The sequence below is a fragment of the Larus michahellis genome, chromosome 1 (genome assembly GCF_964199755.1).
Source record: "Larus michahellis chromosome 1, bLarMic1.1, whole genome shotgun sequence".
Lineage (NCBI taxonomy): Eukaryota > Metazoa > Chordata > Aves > Charadriiformes > Laridae > Larus > Larus michahellis.
In genome coordinates this window covers 196,398,440-196,417,605 of record NC_133896.1, presented here as the reverse complement: position 1 = coordinate 196,417,605, position 19,166 = coordinate 196,398,440, and the positions used below count along the sequence as shown (strand labels likewise).

General features: G+C 37.0%; 1 protein-coding gene across 12 annotated transcripts in view; it reads left to right on the top strand.

Annotated features, from left to right (window-relative positions):
• Positions 1-19,166, top strand: part of NBEA (neurobeachin) — a 512,894-nt gene that overhangs the window by 314,167 nt on the left and 179,561 nt on the right. For all 12 annotated transcript variants that reach the window (XM_074567614.1, XM_074567653.1, XM_074567643.1 and 9 more), the window contains one exon: positions 6,665-6,789. In XM_074567614.1, coding sequence (XP_074423715.1) covers positions 6,665-6,789 — 125 coding nt within the window. The remainder of the gene's footprint in view (positions 1-6,664; positions 6,790-19,166) is intronic.

The window sequence follows — 19,166 nt, the reverse complement described above, 5'->3', positions numbered from 1 at the left end:
ATGCAAGAATTGAATCACTCAACATCACATTCATAAAAAAAAAAAATAAAAAAGATTAAATATTACCTAAATTTCCCATAGTATTGAGCTTAGCATCCTTCTACTTAAATGCTAATCTCTTTGTCTGAGACTTTTTCCTTTCTACCCTGAAACGCTGCCAAATATACTCCTGATATAATTCGTGTGCATCTGTACTTCAGAGAAAAAAATATGTTGCTGTTTATACGAATGCCTAAAGATTTTTTTAAATTCCTACTTACAGTATTTTTACCATCTTTTTCAATTTTCATTGCTTTAAATGTTTCTCATCATTGTCATCATCAAGATGTCTCATCATTGACATCTTTATTCCCTGTGTTGGTATTTCCAATTTTTAGTATTATTGGTATTATTAGTTTAGTATTATTCTTCATTTTCAGTATTTCTAGTTTTATTTTGGGGATTCTGTAGCACGCTCTTTGGAAAAACATAATGGAGCTTTGTGATTTTTGTAACTAAAAAAAACTTTTTTGTGTAGAGTAACCATACTAGTTGTGTTACTTGAGGCTTCTGGTATTTGTTTCTGTTCACGTACAAGAAGGCTTTGTTCTCTTTTAGCCATTATAATATGGGATGTGATTTTTGCATACTTGTCTCACCATCTTGGTAAAACCAGCAGTCACTGCTTCTGTTTCAAGCACGGTCAGAAAAACCTTCACTCTAATACAAGTATTGTATCTGTTGCTATACCACTTCTAACAGTATTTGTTCTTTCATCATTACAGAAGACTTCTACTACTTAGATCCTCTGGCAAAAAGGTTTATACTTTGGCTTGTATTTTTTAACTGTAATAAATATCGCATAAGTAATAATTTAATTTTTTTTTTTGTATTTCAAGTTTTCTTTTACTTGCCTTTTTTTTTTAACGTTGCAAATTTTCTGTTCTTCATATTACCTTGGGGAAATTCTTTATGCTTTTCCAATATACATTTTTTTCTTATTTCTCAAAATGCAGTCATAATTCCACACTGTGAAAAGAACTGTTTTCTCCTTTTTAAAATATGTTACATAAAAACAACCAGGACTAATTCTTAGAACTATAGATCATAAATTCCTTGCCTTTTCTATGCAGTTTCCCAGTATTACAAAGACTATGACATCCTTCCAGTTCTGTGACCCACCTCTTTTCCCAAACAACTTTTTCCCCTTCCCCCATGCCTGCAGGCTTGTTCCTCTTCATTAACATATTCAAACTTAATCTCTTCCATCTGGCAGCCCATCCTTTGGGCTGCAGTCTGAGGATCTTTTATGGACATGTGCACTGCTTCTCTCCACCTCTTGCCTCTAGTTGCTGTAGCTCTAGGTCACGTACAGCAAACTGCATTTCTCCGTGAACAAGGAGTGGGTTTCAGAGCCATGGAGCTGCTGTCACGGATGCTGAGTGCCCACAAAGGCTTGCTGTTTAGGACAACTAATATTCATAAGTAAAAGAAAAAAAAAACCCTTTCCATACACTTCTTTGGAGCTGTGTCTGAAGTAGTTCATAGAAAATCTTTTCAAAAGTTGTCTTTGAAATGTCTGAGCTATAGAGATGTTGTGAAAAGGCAGGGAGGACTTTGCTGTTCAGGCTGGCCTGGTATTCCTCTAAATTGTTTTGGTGGCAGAGAGCTACAGAATTTCTCCTTCGGTAATAGATTGAGCTACCTAAAATACTTCAGTCCATCTCTGTAATCTTTGACCCCAAATATATGGAAGGTGTGTGTGATACGGTAGCAAAGAGTATTATATGGAATTCTGGGCAGTTCTGAGTTTTAGAGCAACTTGCCCTTGGAAGACTTCCAAGCTGTTCTCTCTAACTTATCAAAGCCCACATTGGCTATCTGGGGTAGCATAAAACCACCTTGCCTTTCCATCCCATGCTGGCCTTTGACAAGATAAAATACAGTTTAAAGTAGGAGAATGTACACGGCGAGCTGCTAAGCAGGCACCAGAGATGACAGTGAAATAGAATTTGTAATCCTTCAACAACTGTAGTAAAATAGGGCTTGTTCCATTAAAACATGTACATTCTGTGGCTGTATTAATGCTATGAAGTGCTGCACACCTGAAGTTTGGGAGTAAGTTTGCAACATGCACACCACTCCAAATAAAATTTTTCATTGTTAGTAATCTTGTAATATCACTAGTTTCATACCAACCCTCGTCATGATAAGGATGATAAAGGTTCATATTAGATTATATTACAGTTTGTAAGGAAATTATCTTGACAGTTAAACTCATGGAGCAGACTCGTTTGTGTCGTGTTTTCGAGTGCATTTTTAAATAACTGTTCAGTTAAAATGGTACTTTTCACGGAATCACGGAATCTTCAGAGTTGGAAGGGACCTCTAGAGATCATCTAGTCCAGTTGGACTAATCCTGCTAGAGCAGGATTGCCTAAAGCACATCCCTCAGGGCTGCATCCAGGCGGGTCTTGAAAATCTCCAGAGAAGGGGACTCCACAACCTCCCTGGGCAGCCTGTTCCAGTGCTCTGTCACCCTCACCGTAAAGAAATTTTTCCGTGTATTTGAACGGAACTTCCTATGTTCTAGCTTGTGCCCATTGCCCCTTGTCCTGTCACTGGGAACCATTGAAAAGAGCCTGGCTCCGTCCTCCTTAAACCCACCCTTTAGATACTTGTAAACATTAATCAGGTCCCCCCTCAACCTTCTCTTCTCCAGGCTAAAGAGTCCCAGCTCTTTCAGCCTTTTTCGAAATATGTAGGAGTAGCTCCTGAATGATGCTATGCACTTTCAGTTCTTAAAAAAAAAATTCATTACAATATGCTTAATATGCACTTTTTCATTCAAACAAGTCTGATTCAAAATGTCACTTAACTGGTATAAGATATGGGGGAATGAGAAATTACCTGTAATGTAGTTGGCTGTGGAAATAAGGATTATTAATAATATACATTATTAAGGAAAGTATAGCTTATTGAAATATTGTACTTGTTGCAGAAATAAATCACTAAAATTACTTGATTTAGTCAAGTCACTTCTTGAAAAAATGGGTTGTAGCAGAAAGAGATGCGGATGACTTGCAGACATACGCTCTCATAGGGCTGACTTGTGCCCAGTACAGCGTTAGAAGGTGTAGTTCTACTTGATTTACAGCCATCATTTAGAGCTACCTAACAGCTACCTAAATTCCTGAAAAATCTTAAAGCCTGAATAATATCCACAGGATTGGGAGGTAAGTATTTCTGAAGTACTGTAATCTAAGGGCTAGACAACTTCGTACTGATTCAGTACATAGCTCTGGACTTTTAAAGCAGGTTAAATTCTTAGTTTTAGGCTTGAGCTTGCGGCCACAGTCTTCTACTTACTAGTATTTTTAATCTAATCCAAAAACATAATAAAACTTTTTAGGAAAATCCCACAAATATTTCTGTCTGTAATGCAAGTGATGAAACTCAACCGTTCAAAACTTTCTGTAAGTATAGCCATCAGCATTTCAGCCATCTGCTTTCTTACTAACAACAAGGTAGGAGAAAATGTCTTGTCTTTTTATTAAAGATCTTGCTCAAAGAGTCAAGGGTAAATCAGAGAGTAACTGCTTAAGATTCAAAAACCTTTTCTTCAGGGTTCAGATATCTGGAAGTATATAATAACATTGTGGGATAGATTCCTATAGAAAACTCTGGGAAGAAACTTCAATTGTGTTTTAAAAAGCCATATAATTTGTGATTAGGAATAACATTTGTGTTCTGTTCTTTCAAAATTTTTATTTTGCACCATTATTATGTATTTCAGACTTTGATCCCTGGTGAACTTGTAACCCTTTTTTTGGATCTCCAAAATAGACTTTATCCTCTGACAATTTCATCATTTCTTTACTTACCACTTCACTAAAATAGTGACTTTAAAATGTTTTACTTTCAGCTGAGAATATATCGTATTGTTCAGACTGATTAATGAAATTAATGAATTGTCAGATTAAACGCAGAACAAATTAAAAATGTAATTTCTTTTAGTCTTTGAATGTCTTAATTTCATAAAAAATCTTTAATTCATACATAATTGTACCATTCTTATCAACCTAGCAGTCTTTTTTATTATTATTGCGGTGACAAGTGCCATTTCAGAAAACTCTTGTGTTTAAAGGAGTTTTCATTAATATCTTTACTCCTGTTTCATCATGAACTCTTAGATGGCAGTAAAAAGGGAAAGTTTCTTTACTTTCAAAAAAATCACTACAATAAAAAGCCCTTAAGACAGTGGGATTGAGTGCACCCTCAGCAAGTTTGCAGACAACACCAAGCAGAGTGGTGCAGTTGACACGCCTGAGGGAAGGGATGCCATCCAGACAAACCTGGGCAAACTCAAGAAGTGTGCCTGTCTGAAACTCCTGTGGTTCAACAAGGCCAAATGCAGGGTCAGCATGAGCCAGCAGCGTGCCCAGGTGGCCAAGAAGGCCAACAGCATTCTGGCCTGTATCAGGGACAGTGTGGTGAGTAGGACTAGGGAAGTGATCACCCCCTGTACTCGGCACTGGTGAGGCCCCACCTTGGGTACTGTGTCCAGTTTTAGGCCCCTCACTACAAGAAAGACATTGAGGTGCTGAAGCGGGTCCAGAGAAGGGCAACGAAGCTGGTGAGGGGTCTGGAGAACAAGTCTTTATGAGGAGCAGCTGAGGGAGCTGGGGATGTTTAGCCTGGAGAAAAGGAGGCTGAGGGGAGACCTTCTCGCTCTCTACAACTACCTGAAAGGAGGTTGTAGTGAGGTGGGGGTTGGTCTCTTCTTCCAAGTAACAAACAATAGGACAAGAGGAAATGGCATCAAGTTGCACCAAGGGAGGTTTAGGATGGATATTAGGAAAAAATTTTACACTGAAAGGGTTATGAAGCATTGGAACAGGCTGCCCAGGGAAGTGGTTGAGTCACCATCCCTGGAGGTATTTAAAAGATGGGTAGACGTGGTGCTTAGGGACATGGTTCAGTGGTGAGTTTTGGCAGTGTTACCTTAATGGTTGGACTCGGTGATCTTAAAGGTCCTTTCCAACCTAGACAATCCTATGGTTCTATAATTCTAAGATGCTCTGAATTGCTCTAGGTGAGGAAGCAGCTCCCACAGAACTCCTGAGGTTGCCCTTTCACTGCTTGTAGATAAGTACAATGCCTGTTCTGCCAGGCAGCAAAGGACCTTCATGCAAACTCAAGCACATAGTGAAAATTTCATTCAGAATGCAAAAAAATGCATTGACTAAAAATGATGGCATGCTGCTTCTGAAAATGTCTAAGTGGCTAGAAGGTATGCTGCTACATCCACTCCCCTTGGTGCTCTGCCCTCCAGATCTGATCTGGATCTCATGACAGCAGTTAGTAAAGTTGGACAAGAACTCATGCAAGCATGAAAAAAGTAGTTAAGTGGACTGTAAAAAATGAAAAGGTCTGTTCTACATTAGTGTGTTTCTACTTTTCCTCTGGAAATGGCTACCAGTGCATAGCTTCCCAAAACGAAGGCAATATACAAAAAAGTGTCTGAAGTAACGCCCAGAAAAATACAGCAAAGATGTAGCCCGTACTCATGAGTTGAGAACTTTTATCTTTTTTTTTTGTCATCCACCTTTTGTACAGGCATTTCCAGGGTTCTGCAGATAGATTGAAAATTACTGGTTTAAAGCAGTGGTTCCCTCGTTATGGTCTGCAAGGTCATGATCTGTAGAATCATTTTAAGTGTATTGTGTGTTCAATTATGAGTCTGATGATAAGGATGCATCCACAAACATTTTGGGTATTTCATAGTGATCCAAAAAGTTTTTAAAATGTTGGCTTAAAATACAGCATGCTTGTAAAATTGATGTGGGAGATGTTTGTGTAGATAAGATCAAGAAGTTCTCTGAAAGCTGGTAATTTCTTTAGAACAGAAGTCGAATACCAGATAATTATATATGTGTATGTTTTGACCTGAATGTAGATTAACAATGGCTTATATAATTCTTCAGAAGTTTAATATTGCTTTTGAATGTAAAAAGGCAATGTAACACAAAGATGGCTGTGACTGTTAATGGCTTGTATTAGCTGGAAGCTATAAAATCATCCTAGTACTCTGTTAGTGCTGGAATAATAATTTACCAAGACAATTACCACATGGTGGAATTTTTTTGCTGCTCTAATTCAGTGTTATTAATAATGAATAAAATTGCAATTTTCTCAGGTTGCTAGGGGCAGTGGGGAATTATTTCAATGAATATTTCAGCACATTAGTTTAATCATAGTTCCACAAAATTCAAGTGGGCAATATTTTATACTTCTAAGTTCAGTCTGCTAAGGGACCATAGTCATTAAATTGCAAACTATTTGCACTGAGGTCCATTCTATGATTTACAAGCCTTGTTAAAAACACTGTAAAAGAAAGCAAGCTGTGCCATTAATACTTGTAATTTGATGCTGCATTTGTTAATGGGCTCAGTGTGATTAATGTTTTTAGCAGCAGGCAGAGCATTCTGAGACAGGCAGTGCTGAGGTTTATAATATATAAATGCATGTAAAGAAACGTTAGAATATTGTACGCTTTAGTAATATATGTTTTTACAAGATTGTGTTCCTGAAATAGAAAAGCGGCAGTGAAATTCTACTATAATGTACGTAAATACAGTTCAAGCTGCGGTAGGTGCTGATGTGTGTGTTCTTTATTTCATAGCCAACTGCATGACTTCTGGCGCTTGGATTACTGGGAAGATGATTTGCGCCGGCGGAGGCGATTTGTTCGCAATGCTTTTGGGTCTACTCATTCTGATGCTCTCCTAAAAGCCGCTGTGGAATATGGTCAGTACTAACTCCTGCTTAAAAATGTAGCTTATGATGTTTTCTTGATGTCCATGAATCCCTAAGAACAGTGTCCCTTCTTTTCTAAGGACAGTGCTGAGAATTCCTAGGACAACATGTTCTTAGAAAAGGAATTCTTTCAATTCTTCCACTTTAATGAACCAGAAGACTTGAGCTTGTGGGCTATTAAATTCTCTGATCCCCAAGGGATTCACATTATACCTCTCCAGCATTCCCAGACACTAATTTTGAGACACTGGTAAAAGTAACTGAACTTGTCTCTCCAGAGTGACAGAATGAAACTGTTAGGCCATCAAACTAATGTGTCGTAATAGTTCCATTGGAGACCTTTCGTGAATAAGAAATTAACTGTTTTTTAAAAATATCAGAAGTTTTATCCTGGCATGTGTAATCTCAGCCAAAAGTATTTTTTTCTGCAAACCATGAAAAATGTAATAACTTCTTTAAAATAATTATTTTACGGAAACTTGTGATTTGAATAGTGAACTGAATACACAGGAGCTTCAGTCTAGGAACGTAAGGATTAGATGATGTTTGATTTTCATGGAGAGGTAGCTGGATTATAAAAGAGGAAGGAGGAATGTGCTTTCAAATTCCCTTATATCATTTAAAAGTTTAGTGACTTCTGTACAGCAGACTGACCCTGAGTACTCTGGAATTCTAAAGCAAATTTATTTCTCAGATTTAAGCTGGGGTACCTCTCTAACATATCAAAGACGGGAATTTTTTAAAGAATATTAACATGGTTTTCTGTCTGTCTGTTGGGTTTTTTTTAACCTGTAGTACTGAAAAAAAAAAAATCCTGGGAGTCTTTAGTGTTTAGAAGTAAAAAATGGAAGTAATTATACATAAAGCAAGTTGAACCTTTCAGCTGATGTGTAGCCAAAGGCTAATGTTGCCAGAAATTCTGAATATGATAAATATAAAACTAACTGTGTGACCTACAGATTTCACCAGCTTTACAGGTTGTTGAGGCAAATAGCTGGGATTCAAACAAGGTTAGACATATAAATGAATATCTGTGTGTGCAGTTATACTAGCTAGTGTAATTTAGTACTTATTTAAATGTGAAGGCTACCATGTGCAGGACTTCAGGCCATAAAGTGTTCGTAAACTGGGTTAAGAAAGACATTTCTCCCAGTAGGATATACTATGGCATATTTGACAAAGGGTTATTTTCTCCACATTCTTCCAAAACACCAAAATAGAGATCTTATGAGAGGCAGATGCAAAACTGTGCTAATTAGCGTGTTGCTTTTTTAAGGCAAATAATCATCAAAACCACAGGCTTTATGCATTATACAGGCAGTAAAAAATATTGTTATCGATTAATATTTTTAATTTTGGATATTAAACTAGCATTAGAACATGAAGAAATCTGATTTATAAACTATTAGAAAGTTTTCAGCCTTGATAGTGTCCTGGTTTTAAAATACAGGAGCTTCCATTTACTTAGATGGACTTTGTTTCGTGTCTTTATAGCAGGAATGTTGTATCTTTGGGATAAGATTGTACTCAGAGGATACTGGAAACTATTTTGGTTTTTTTTTGTGAGAACTATAATACAAGTTGCACTTGAGCGTTCAGCATGTTGCAAAGATTGCCTTCATTTATGTAGTTTCTGTGTTCTAGTACTTTAGTGCAGGTGACAGCTGCCTGGCAGTAGAGCTAGCCTGCAAGACAAAGCTACAACCAAAAGAAAAAGAAAAACTGAATTAGTTATAGTTTCATATTGGATTGTTTCTATATAATTTCATGCTACTCACCTGTTAGTGCATTCAACATAGAGGAAAATTAAATCTCAGGTGTGTTTAAAGGTGGTACGCATCAAATTTAGTGGTTACATAAAAATTACAATGGGCTGAAGTTGGCCTGTTTGCAAAATTGAACTAAGTAATTCTAACTTTTCACATGTATTTTAAAATTAACATATGGAATTTTAGAACAGCATACATTAAAGTTATAATTCATGGATTCTATCTAGATGTACTTACTTTTCAGAGGCTTAAGCCTTTGGATTTTAATACTGAAACTTTTAGCTGACCTTTCTCTGTAAGAAAACATCCTTAACACTGATGTTATTTTTATGCCTCTTGGTGTTACTAATGAGTTGAATAATTTATGAGGTTGTCATGTGAAAAGGATTTGGTGCAGTTTGATGTACTTTTAGCCTCTGGTGTTGGAATGTGATTACTAAAGAGCTGGAGGCAGATTTTTTTCCATAGGGCTTAACTTTCATTGTATTTTTTTTTATTAGCTTTGTTTTGATAATTTTGTTTGGAACAGCTTGATAGTAAAATGCCCCTAGCTTCCAAAACTAAGCATGATATCACACTGCAGAAAGAATTTAAAGCATTTAAAAAAAAAATCGCACTGCATAGTTTTCCAGTAACAGATTTTTTCCTGACCTCAGATACTTTGTTTGTGAGAAATAAACCATTCATCAAAGCAAAATTTGTTGGGCTTTTGTTATATTAATAGCAATTTTTCATCTTGACTGATACCTCTAGCACAAGTAAAGCTATTTTGAGCATCCGTAAATAGTGGAAACATCTTACAAGTTTCTGTTATCTACATTGACTGTCAGTTATCATTTAGGATTTTGTGCATAAATATTGCAGTGGAGGAATGTTTAGTCAAAGCCTAAGTCAGCAAGCTCCTCAGTGTCTGCGATCAAAGGCATCAACTTAAATAGGTCTGATCAGGCATTGCAGAAGAGGGCAGGCAGTTTCAGCTGAGCAAAAATCACAGAGCAAAGATGACAAAATGAATCAGTCATTTCTTTGGCAGTAAATAATAAGATATGCTGAGGATTGCAGATGAGAGAATTTCCAGATTCCTTGGAGATGTGCCTGCTTAACACCTGATTTATCTAAGCTTATGCAACCATCAAGATATGACCTTGATAAATAAAAAAGTGCTACTCTAGTATTAAATCAGACTTGATGTTGGATGTATGGATACTGTAATTATATAATACTTGCAGTCATCAAGGAATAGAAGAGTCTTGGAAATGGAAACCATGTCTGCGATCTATATGTTTGTTTTAGAGAAGTAAAAAAAAATATGTTAAATTCTACCTTGAAGAGCTAAAAAAAAAAAAGTGTTAATTTCAGCCGATAAGTGACTTCTTCCCATAGGACACATTATATATTGTCTGCTACTGGGAAACAGTAATCTCTTAAAATATTTCTGCTACAAGGCAAGTGGGTGAAGCTTCTAGGTAACTATAGTCCATTAGTCAGCCATTGTATGCCTGTTCAGATATCTGGTTTTGATAAAATATAACATGCATGTATATATGTCTGCATGTGTGCACATATATACATGTATATATGTTCAAAGTACCTGTCAAGTAAAAAATATTGCAATGAGAAATTATAACACATTTCTATGGCTATATACAACTGTGTGAAAAATTACAGCATATTCCTATGGCTATATACTTAGCTGTCCTTTGAGACTGTAGGTATGTTGAAGTCATAGCAGCATCTACAAGAGATGGAAGGGAGAATTTTTCCCTTTGGATTAGTCTTCCTCCATTTCTAACTTTTTGATATTAGGCATTGGATTTGTTTGTAATCTGTTAAAATCACTTTCATAGCTGGATTTAAAATTCAAGCATAATTATTTCAACACTGTATCTGATGTGCCCATTTGTTTTAGTTAAATTCTTACTTGAATAGAAATATAGATTAATTTCTCCCTTTTGTGAAACTGAAGGGCTATTACTTACTGCAGTATCAAAGTGCAAGCTATAGTAAGATTTTGAACTACATAGAAACTTAGTACACTTTTAATTTTATAGTGTTGATGTATTTTAAACAGTCCTTATTTTAAGTTTAAATGGAGTTTCAATGTAATTGATTAAATTGTAGACGGAAAAGAAAGGAAGAAAAAAAAATATTATAAATTCTACTTCTGTTCCCCAAATTTTACTACCAATAAATGCATGAAATATACAGATATGACCCAGTTCACAGTGATTCTGTACATGTGGTGAAAGAACTGTCTCTTCCAGTTAATCACCTTAACAGTTTACAGTCAGTGGAGATTAGTATAGACAAGACACTACTGTACCACCCTGCCAGTGAGAGAGAATACTGCTCCACAAAGGTCATCTTAAGAGTGAAATAATTAATTTATTAAGCTTTGTTCCTTCAGTCTTTAAAGGCTGTCGTTCACAAACCATTTGCACACAGATAGGGTCCAAAAAAGGTGACATTTTCTAGTCTACACTGCAGGAAACGGACACAAATAACTCAGTGCCCATGTTCTAAACATATATGTAAGCTGGTCAAATATTTCTAGGGTCTGGGCTCAAGAATATTTGGCCTGTTAAGCTAATTATTGTGACAGATCCTGAATGCTTAGAATGAAAAAGGAAAAAAAAAAAAAAAAAAGCCTTCATAACGTAGTATGTAATACATTCAGGTTTTGAAACAAAGCTACAGATATGTCTTATATGTGCAATATGGCAATTGCTTTTGAACTTGCATATTTTAAGTTACTCATTCCATTATGTATTTGGACATCTAATTAGCAACCTTATTTCAAGAGTGGTTCTAGCTGAAGCTGACTGTATACAGCTCCTTCTGGGACTTGCCATTAGCACTCTGAGTTTCAGCAAGTGCTGTGCGTGCTCATCATCAGAAATACGGCTTCATTAGGCAAACAGAATTAAAAAGCATCAGGTTTTGAAATCTGAAATGTTCAAATCTGAAATCTACTTTCATAAAAGCAGATGGATTTTGGTAGACTTTCAAAGAATTGCAGGCAGGATCACTTCAGGCTGCTGAAGGACTTATATTCCCAGAACACGTAGCTTCAAGCAAGCGCTACCTTAAAAGAAAAGTTATGTGGGTTCCCTGCTATGAAACTGGAGTCTATGAAGCTGAAATTCATGGGAACCTGTACTTAAACCAGGGCCTGTTTTCAGAACAGGGATTCTGGGTGTCCAATGGACCCTAAAGGAAGATTAAATTTTTGAGGGTCCACAGTGTTAAAGAAAAATGTACCAAGATGAACTTTCAGTAACTGTAGGTCTAGAGCGACCCCTCAGTGCTGAGAAGTCCAGAGCACCTGATTCCCACAGCTCCTGACTTCCGTCTCCTGAACTGCTGTGCTCCCTGACTTCTGCAGTCAGTGTCAGAACAAGATAGAGGGAGGAGACTCTAGAGAAACTGCTAGGAAGCTGGTTTCATTTGGCATGCACCAAATGTTGTTCCAGAAAGCTAAGTCAGTGTTTTACAGACTTACCTTGACATTTTCAGGTGATAAGACATTTGAAGAAATCAAAATGTCCCACGAACTGGAGATGCTCAATTTCATCATCTCTGTTCAGAGATGTTCAGAAGCTTCTGTTCAGAAGCTTTGCTGTAAAATCAAATGCCTTATTCTAGAAAGTCTGAATACCCAACCAAAAGCTTGTCTTCATTTCCAGATATCCTGCGGTTTAGGTTCTACACTCTGATATATGAGGCTGTTGACACTGATGACATTGCTAACAACCTAGCAGTGTCTTTTGTTGGTGAGAATACCGCCATCGTTTACAGTAAATTCAAGACTGTCTGTCAAAGTTACTGCAAAAATTATATATATCTAAAAACATTAATTTACTTTTTCTCAGCTTTATAAAGTCCTCTGACTTCATTATCTTCACCCTCTGTTTTGTCAGTACTTATTGAAAATGCCTACCATATTTCCAGAACACTTTCAATAACATTAATTTCAGAACTATGTTTAAGAAAGCAGTATTTTTTCAGAAACCAACACAAAACTGAAAGCAAATTGAAGACAACTGTTACTGGATCATCACTTATCAGAGTTTTACTAGCAGGCCCACTAGATTCATTAAAAAAACCCAGTTACTTTTCTAGGTGTATCTGCAGTAAGAGCATTCTATATGTGCCACGTAAGGGATTAAAGACCAAATTATGCTTTAAGTTTTGTCTATTAAATATTGCTTTCTATACTATATCTATACGAACAGCTTTGCTGTCAGGGTTGAGTTTGTAGGTCTTTTTCTAGACTTCTTTTATGTTTTCTTTTAAATTGATGGAGATATTCTTTAGATATTTTTTGTTTAGCCTGGGGAGGGGCATATAGTTGTGTATAAATATCTTTTGGGAGACAATGAAGAAGATGGCGTCAGACTCTTCTCAGTGGTGCCCAGTGACAGGACAAGAGGCAGCAGGCACAAACTGAAATGCAGAACATTCTATTTAAACATAAGTAAAAACTTTTTTTGTTTGCTGTAATGGTGGTCAAATAATGGAACAGGCTGTCCAGAGAAGTTGTGTAGTCTCCATCCTTGGAAATATGGAAAACCCACCTTGCCAAGACCTGGGCAGCCTGCTTTAACTGATCCTGCTTTGGGCAGAGGGTTGGACTAGGCAATCTCCAGAGGTGCCTTCCAGCCCCGAGGATTCTGTGATTCTTGTAATGGAGCCAGGTCTTAAAGGAGATGGTTGCCAGAACTTAGTCTTCAGTAATATTTTTTAAACCTTGGATTACTTATATCTTGATGTTCTAGACTGATCATTTTATGTAATTTCTCATGGACTTAAAACCAAAACAGAGCAGAAACAATGAATTGATATTAAAAATGCAATCCTCAACAAGAAATTACTTTAATCCTCATAAAACTTTTTGAGGAAATGCAGATTTACATATCACAGAATTACAGAATGATTGAGGCTGGAAGGGACCTGCTCAAGCAAGGCGACCTAGAGCAGGTTGCCTGAAACCATCTCCAGACAGCTTTTGAATATCCCCAAGGATGAAGACTCCACAGCCGCCCTGGGCAACCTGTGCCAGTGGTCAGTCACCATCACAGTCAAAAAGTGTTTCCTAATGTTCAGAGGGAACGTCTTCTGTTTCAGGTTTTGCCCATTGCCTCTTGTCCTGTCACTGAAAGGAGCCTGGCTCCAACCTCTTTGCACCACTCCTTCAGGTACATAGATAAGTTCCCCTCCTGAGCTTTCTCCTCTAGGCTGAACAGTCCCAGCTCTCAGCCTTTCCTCATATGAGAGATGTGTCAGTCTCTTAATCATCTTCATGGCCCTTCGTTAGACTCTCTCCAGTATGTCCATATCTCTCTTGTATTGGGGAGCCCAGAGCTGGACACAGGATTCCACGTGTGGCCTCAGCAATGCAGAGTAGAGGGGATGGATCACCTCCCTCGACCTGCTGGCAATGCGTTGCCTAATGCAGCCCAGGATACCTTTGCAGCAAGGGCACAGTGCTGGCTCATGTTCAACTTGAGTGTCCACCAGGACCCCCAGGTCCATTTTTGCAGAGCTGCTTTCCAGCTGGGTTGCCTCCAGCATATATTGGTGCCTGGGATTGTTCCTCCCCAGGTGCAGGATTCAGCAGTTTTGTTGAACTTCAGGATGTTCCCGTCAGCCCGTTTCTCCAGCCTGCTGAGGTCCCTCTGGATGGCAGCACGACTCTCTGGCATATCAGCCACTCCTCCCAGTTTCATGTCATGTGCAAACTTGCTGAGGGTACGCTCTGCCCCATCATCCAGGTCATTAATGAAGATGTTGAACAAGTATGGATCATCATAAAACACTTGTAATATCAATTTGCTCATGGACAGTATAACATTTATTATTACTGAAATTGAGTTTGTTGTGATGGCATGAGCTATGAAAATGCTTTTGATAGTGGGGTTTTTTTTTCTTTTTTTTTCTTTAGTTAATGCACTGTCCTGAAAATTGGTAACACACACAATCTCATAAAATACATTGCTCTGGGGAAATGCAGGTGATGACCCTTATCTAAGATAACTTCCCAAACTAATATTTATTTAAGTAACGTCTTAAGTATGAATATAGAAGAGAAACTGAAGAACAAAAGCCCTTGACTAAAAAGAAACCCTGTTCCCTCACACCATTCATGCACGCTTAATTTTAGTCTGTAAGTAAACACAAGTTGACAATTAATTGTGAGCAGTTTTAAGAAATAGCATCCACTTTATGGAAAGAAAACACATGTGTGTTACTTGATGTTTAGTGGTGAGCATTTTAAGAATATGTTTGTGGTCATTAAATTAATCCCTAACAATGCTTCCATGTGTCATCAAGTAAGTCCTGTTTGTTCTTTAGTCTAAACGTGATCATGCTGCCATGAGAGCAGCATGTAAACCGTTCTGCTTCACTTGGAGCACCTAAAATAATACTCCTATTACACAATGTCCTTTCAGTGTATGAACTAACTTCCACAACTGATTGTGAAATCTCCGATGTACTATGAATGAGTGTATGTCCAAATTGTGTGCTTGAAGGAGTCACGAAAATCTGCGGGTTTTTTTAAGCATAGCGATTTAAGATTTGCATCTACAGCCTTATAATTGTAGCCCAACAGTGCCATCCACTGCTTCTCCAAATAAAATTCCAAATATTTCATCCTCATAGGGTTTTAGGGAAAATATGACGTGATAATTGTGTCCTCTTAATATTTTACATGGTATTTGTCAGGTAAAGAAGAAAATTAAATTTGTTTAAAAGAAGTTGAGGAATAAGAGCTTACATTAGGTATTACTAGAAGGATCCGCAAAGCAAAATCCTAATTGTGAGAATAATTAAATCTAAAATACTAGATTTAACTTAGTCTTCTCTCTAACACTTCTTAGAAACACGCACCCCCCCAATCATAAATATATTCTCATTAAATATATCTACTATTATGATGATTCTTATTCTTACAACCCACTGTAGTGTAATGAAAGACACCTTCAAAGTGTAAACTGTAATGGAATTTGCTTAGGTAGAGTACTGAACATTATTGTGCTGAACACTCAGTGTCTGAGCTTCTGCTGTCTGACTGTAATGTAAAAGATCTAGTGGTCCTTTGCAGTCTCTAAATATCTACTCCCTTTTCTATGCTATTTCTAGCATAGGAGTTCTCGTAGCAGCTTTATAAGAAGTTTTAAGTACAGATTCATGACAAATCTTGAATGTCAGAATCTCTGTTTTGACTCTAATTCAAGCTTTTCACAGATACAAATAGGATATGAAAACTTTTTTTTCTTCAGAACCTCTGTGTTGGGTTTCAAATGCCTTTCCTCTGAGATTTTCAGGTTATCTGGCATGACCTGGATTTTAGCTGCTATTATAGGTCTGAGCTAATAGATTTTACTGCAGAACTTTCTGGCTTTTTACCAGCAGTTAACATAACTATTTCTGTTTCTCAGTTCTTCCTCTGAAAACGTATGGCTCCGGAATGTTCTTGAAGTAATCAAATTGGCCTGCAAAATCATTCCTAAGACCTAAAAATCACAACCATTGCTAGTCTTAGAATTCTAGCTGCATTTGGTTCCTTCCACCACTATATTTTCATGTGAAAAGAATACACGATATCTGTCCTTCAATAAAAGTCATTTACTTACCAAAACCTGTAAATTACTACGATGTGAAATGTTTTGAAACTCATGGGAAGGGTGTATTTGTTCTATTAATTCAGTCCTATTGCTAGTTGACAATGAAATAGAAGTATTGACCCATGTATATTCATTGCATCTCATAGAAACATTTTGGAAGAACGTTCTGTCAGTGAAAGTCTAATAATAGTCCTTCAGGACAGCTTTCACAGCCGGGTGAATGTAGCTCTTGAGACTTAGGTTTTACCATGTGCTTTTCTTACCTCCTATTTGCTATTTTTAAGACTTTGTATTAAGGAGTAACAGCACTTAAAATCTTTATTGGCTATAGTGAAAAGCACAAAATATTCCATCTTTAAATTTTCTTATTCTTGATGTCTTCTTGACTGCAGGTCTCTGTTCTCAACTTTGTATATGAGTAGGTGGAATATGTATCATTTGTTAAAGCAAAAAAGTGTCTAATAACACCAATAACTGAGTAAAGAAGCCAAAGCTGGACCAAGTAGGTCTGTCTAAAAATGCAAGGTGACTTTCCACTTCTGCTTGCATGGAGGAGGGTGTTTTCTGAAGACCTGGCTAGCACAGCCCGCCAAGCACATGGCTGGAATGGAGGGCCATTATTTCAGCAGGTCCGCAACCATTGCAGCCTAGAATTAGGAGACTGTAGTATAGATTTAAAAGGACTTTATTCTCCCAGTCTTTCTGACAGCCAGTAGGAGGCATGACAGGCTTTCAGGCAATGGGCTCAGGTTTCTGAGAGCCTCTGGGCTACTTGCAAGATAAAAATAGGTTAAGATGACAGAGGAAGATTGCGGAAATCTTTTCAACAAAGGTGATTGCTCATCTTTCACGATGCAAATGGAATCGCTATGTATAGATTACAAAAGTAAAGGAATTCATTTTCAGAGACAATATATTTTTTAATATACGAAAGTATTTTTACTCATCTTTTTACATTGCACTACTTTACATTTATCACAGAAAATACACTTCTACTATATCACGTTAAAATTATCGTAGAGGTTTTATGTAAATACTAAGATTTGTACACAAGAAACAAAGGCTTTATGTGTATGTGCACTGGCTATTCCATATCCCTACAAGTACAGTGATTTCTTCTATACCACTTATTTTATGTGTTACTTGTTTTATAGTGTTAGCTTTGAAACACACAGAAAAAGTACCAATTAGTGAAACAAACTGAAAGATATTATGAGGTTCAGCATTGTGCTAGGTACAGACGTGGATGCAGAAACACCTAGGGAGAGCAGTATATTAAAAGCCAAATAGATTTTATAGAAAAGTTCTCAAATATACCGCTAACCAGCATGACAAGGAAGACACCTTATTAAGAATTCTATCAGCCAGCGTATTATGCATGTTTCCAGTTATATATTTAATTTTGGTTTTCATATCATGTGTGCTACACCATGACATAACTTTTTTCTGCTCCTTAATGTATGTATGCCTAACGAGTGTATCTCCCAGTGTATTTGTGTAAAGCCCTGAATATTGTCTACAGTAGATATATTTTCCCAGCTGAAAGGACTATGCATAATGCTTGAAGAGTGTTTTATCAGTGTCTCTTCTGTCGTATAGCACAAGTCATTCAGTTCCATGCCTTCAAAAAAGCTGATCATGTTGCCTAAATAGCACCTCAGGTCCAGTCTAAGAACGGAAAATAGTATTGCAAATTTGCAAATTGCTTGCAAATTTAACATAAATGTAGCAGTTTTGCAAGTGTCCCTGCAGTTGCGTGGAAGGTTTGGGCTTTCTTGTGATCTTTGTGAAGCAGAACAAAAGACGCCACAGACCCCACATGGCAACTTAACGGAAGGCGAAATAAAATACTGCTCTCCTTTCTGCTTTACTGCCAACTGCTGCTAAGATTTCTGAGTTAGCTCTCCTTAATATACACACGGGCTTTCTACCTGGGACAGTGATTACCATTCACCTATTTCAGAGACAAAATAATGAAAATCTTGTAGATGATCTCACTGAGCTTTTTTAGTAATAGACCCTCAGACTCTGCTTTCTGTCAGTGATATCTTGTGTACTGCTACTGGTTTGTTTTTCATCCGCTAGACTGCATGAAACAAAGATGTTTTAGAACTGCAACTACTTTTGTTTAAAAAAAAAAAAAAAGTAAAATGCTGGCCCTAATCAAGCAAATAGCAAAGCTTTGATTTTAATTTGATAAATAATTGCAGTTTAGGTTCAGGAACTAGGAGCTCATGTTTTTACAACAGCCTGGCCCAATAGTCCCTTAGTAGAGCTAAGAGTTAAACAGAAATATCTCAGCGTTATGGCCACACTGCTGTCTCACAAATGTGTATATCCTGTGGGTGCTGCCCTTTGTCTGGTGTTGCTGTAGGCATTGATCTACACAGAAATAGAAACAGTTCCTCCCACCGATTACTCTTGCTGCTGAAGTGAAAATGATGTATGCCAGTTCTAAAGATGTGGTGATCTATGTGAGGATGAAATAAAATTTACACAGAAAAAAAAACCAACCAAGTGGAGCACACTGAACCAGTTGGAATTGCAGAGGGAAAGACAATGTAATGGAGAGTAAATCTATGTGTTCTAGTGACATTATTATATTGACAAATTTATTATTTACATGTAACGGGGACAATCCTTTTAAGAAACAGTTACAGGAGACATTATGTCATGTATAGGAGATTTCGCCTGTGTAAAGACTGCGTAAGATGTTCCTTCTGTATGTCTCAAAAGAGCAGAATTTCATTTGAAAAGATTACCATTCCAGAAAGCAAAAAATAATTTCAGACATGTTGGCAAATGAGTTACTCGAAACACTGATTGTGAGCCATTGAGGCTTTCTTCTTTAAGTAAGTAGTCTCGATAGAAATTAAGAGTTACCTAATTACTGGAATTATGATAGCTATTATAAAATAATTTAAAATTTACTTCCTACACCTTAATTCTCTACACTAGAGAATGAATTTTT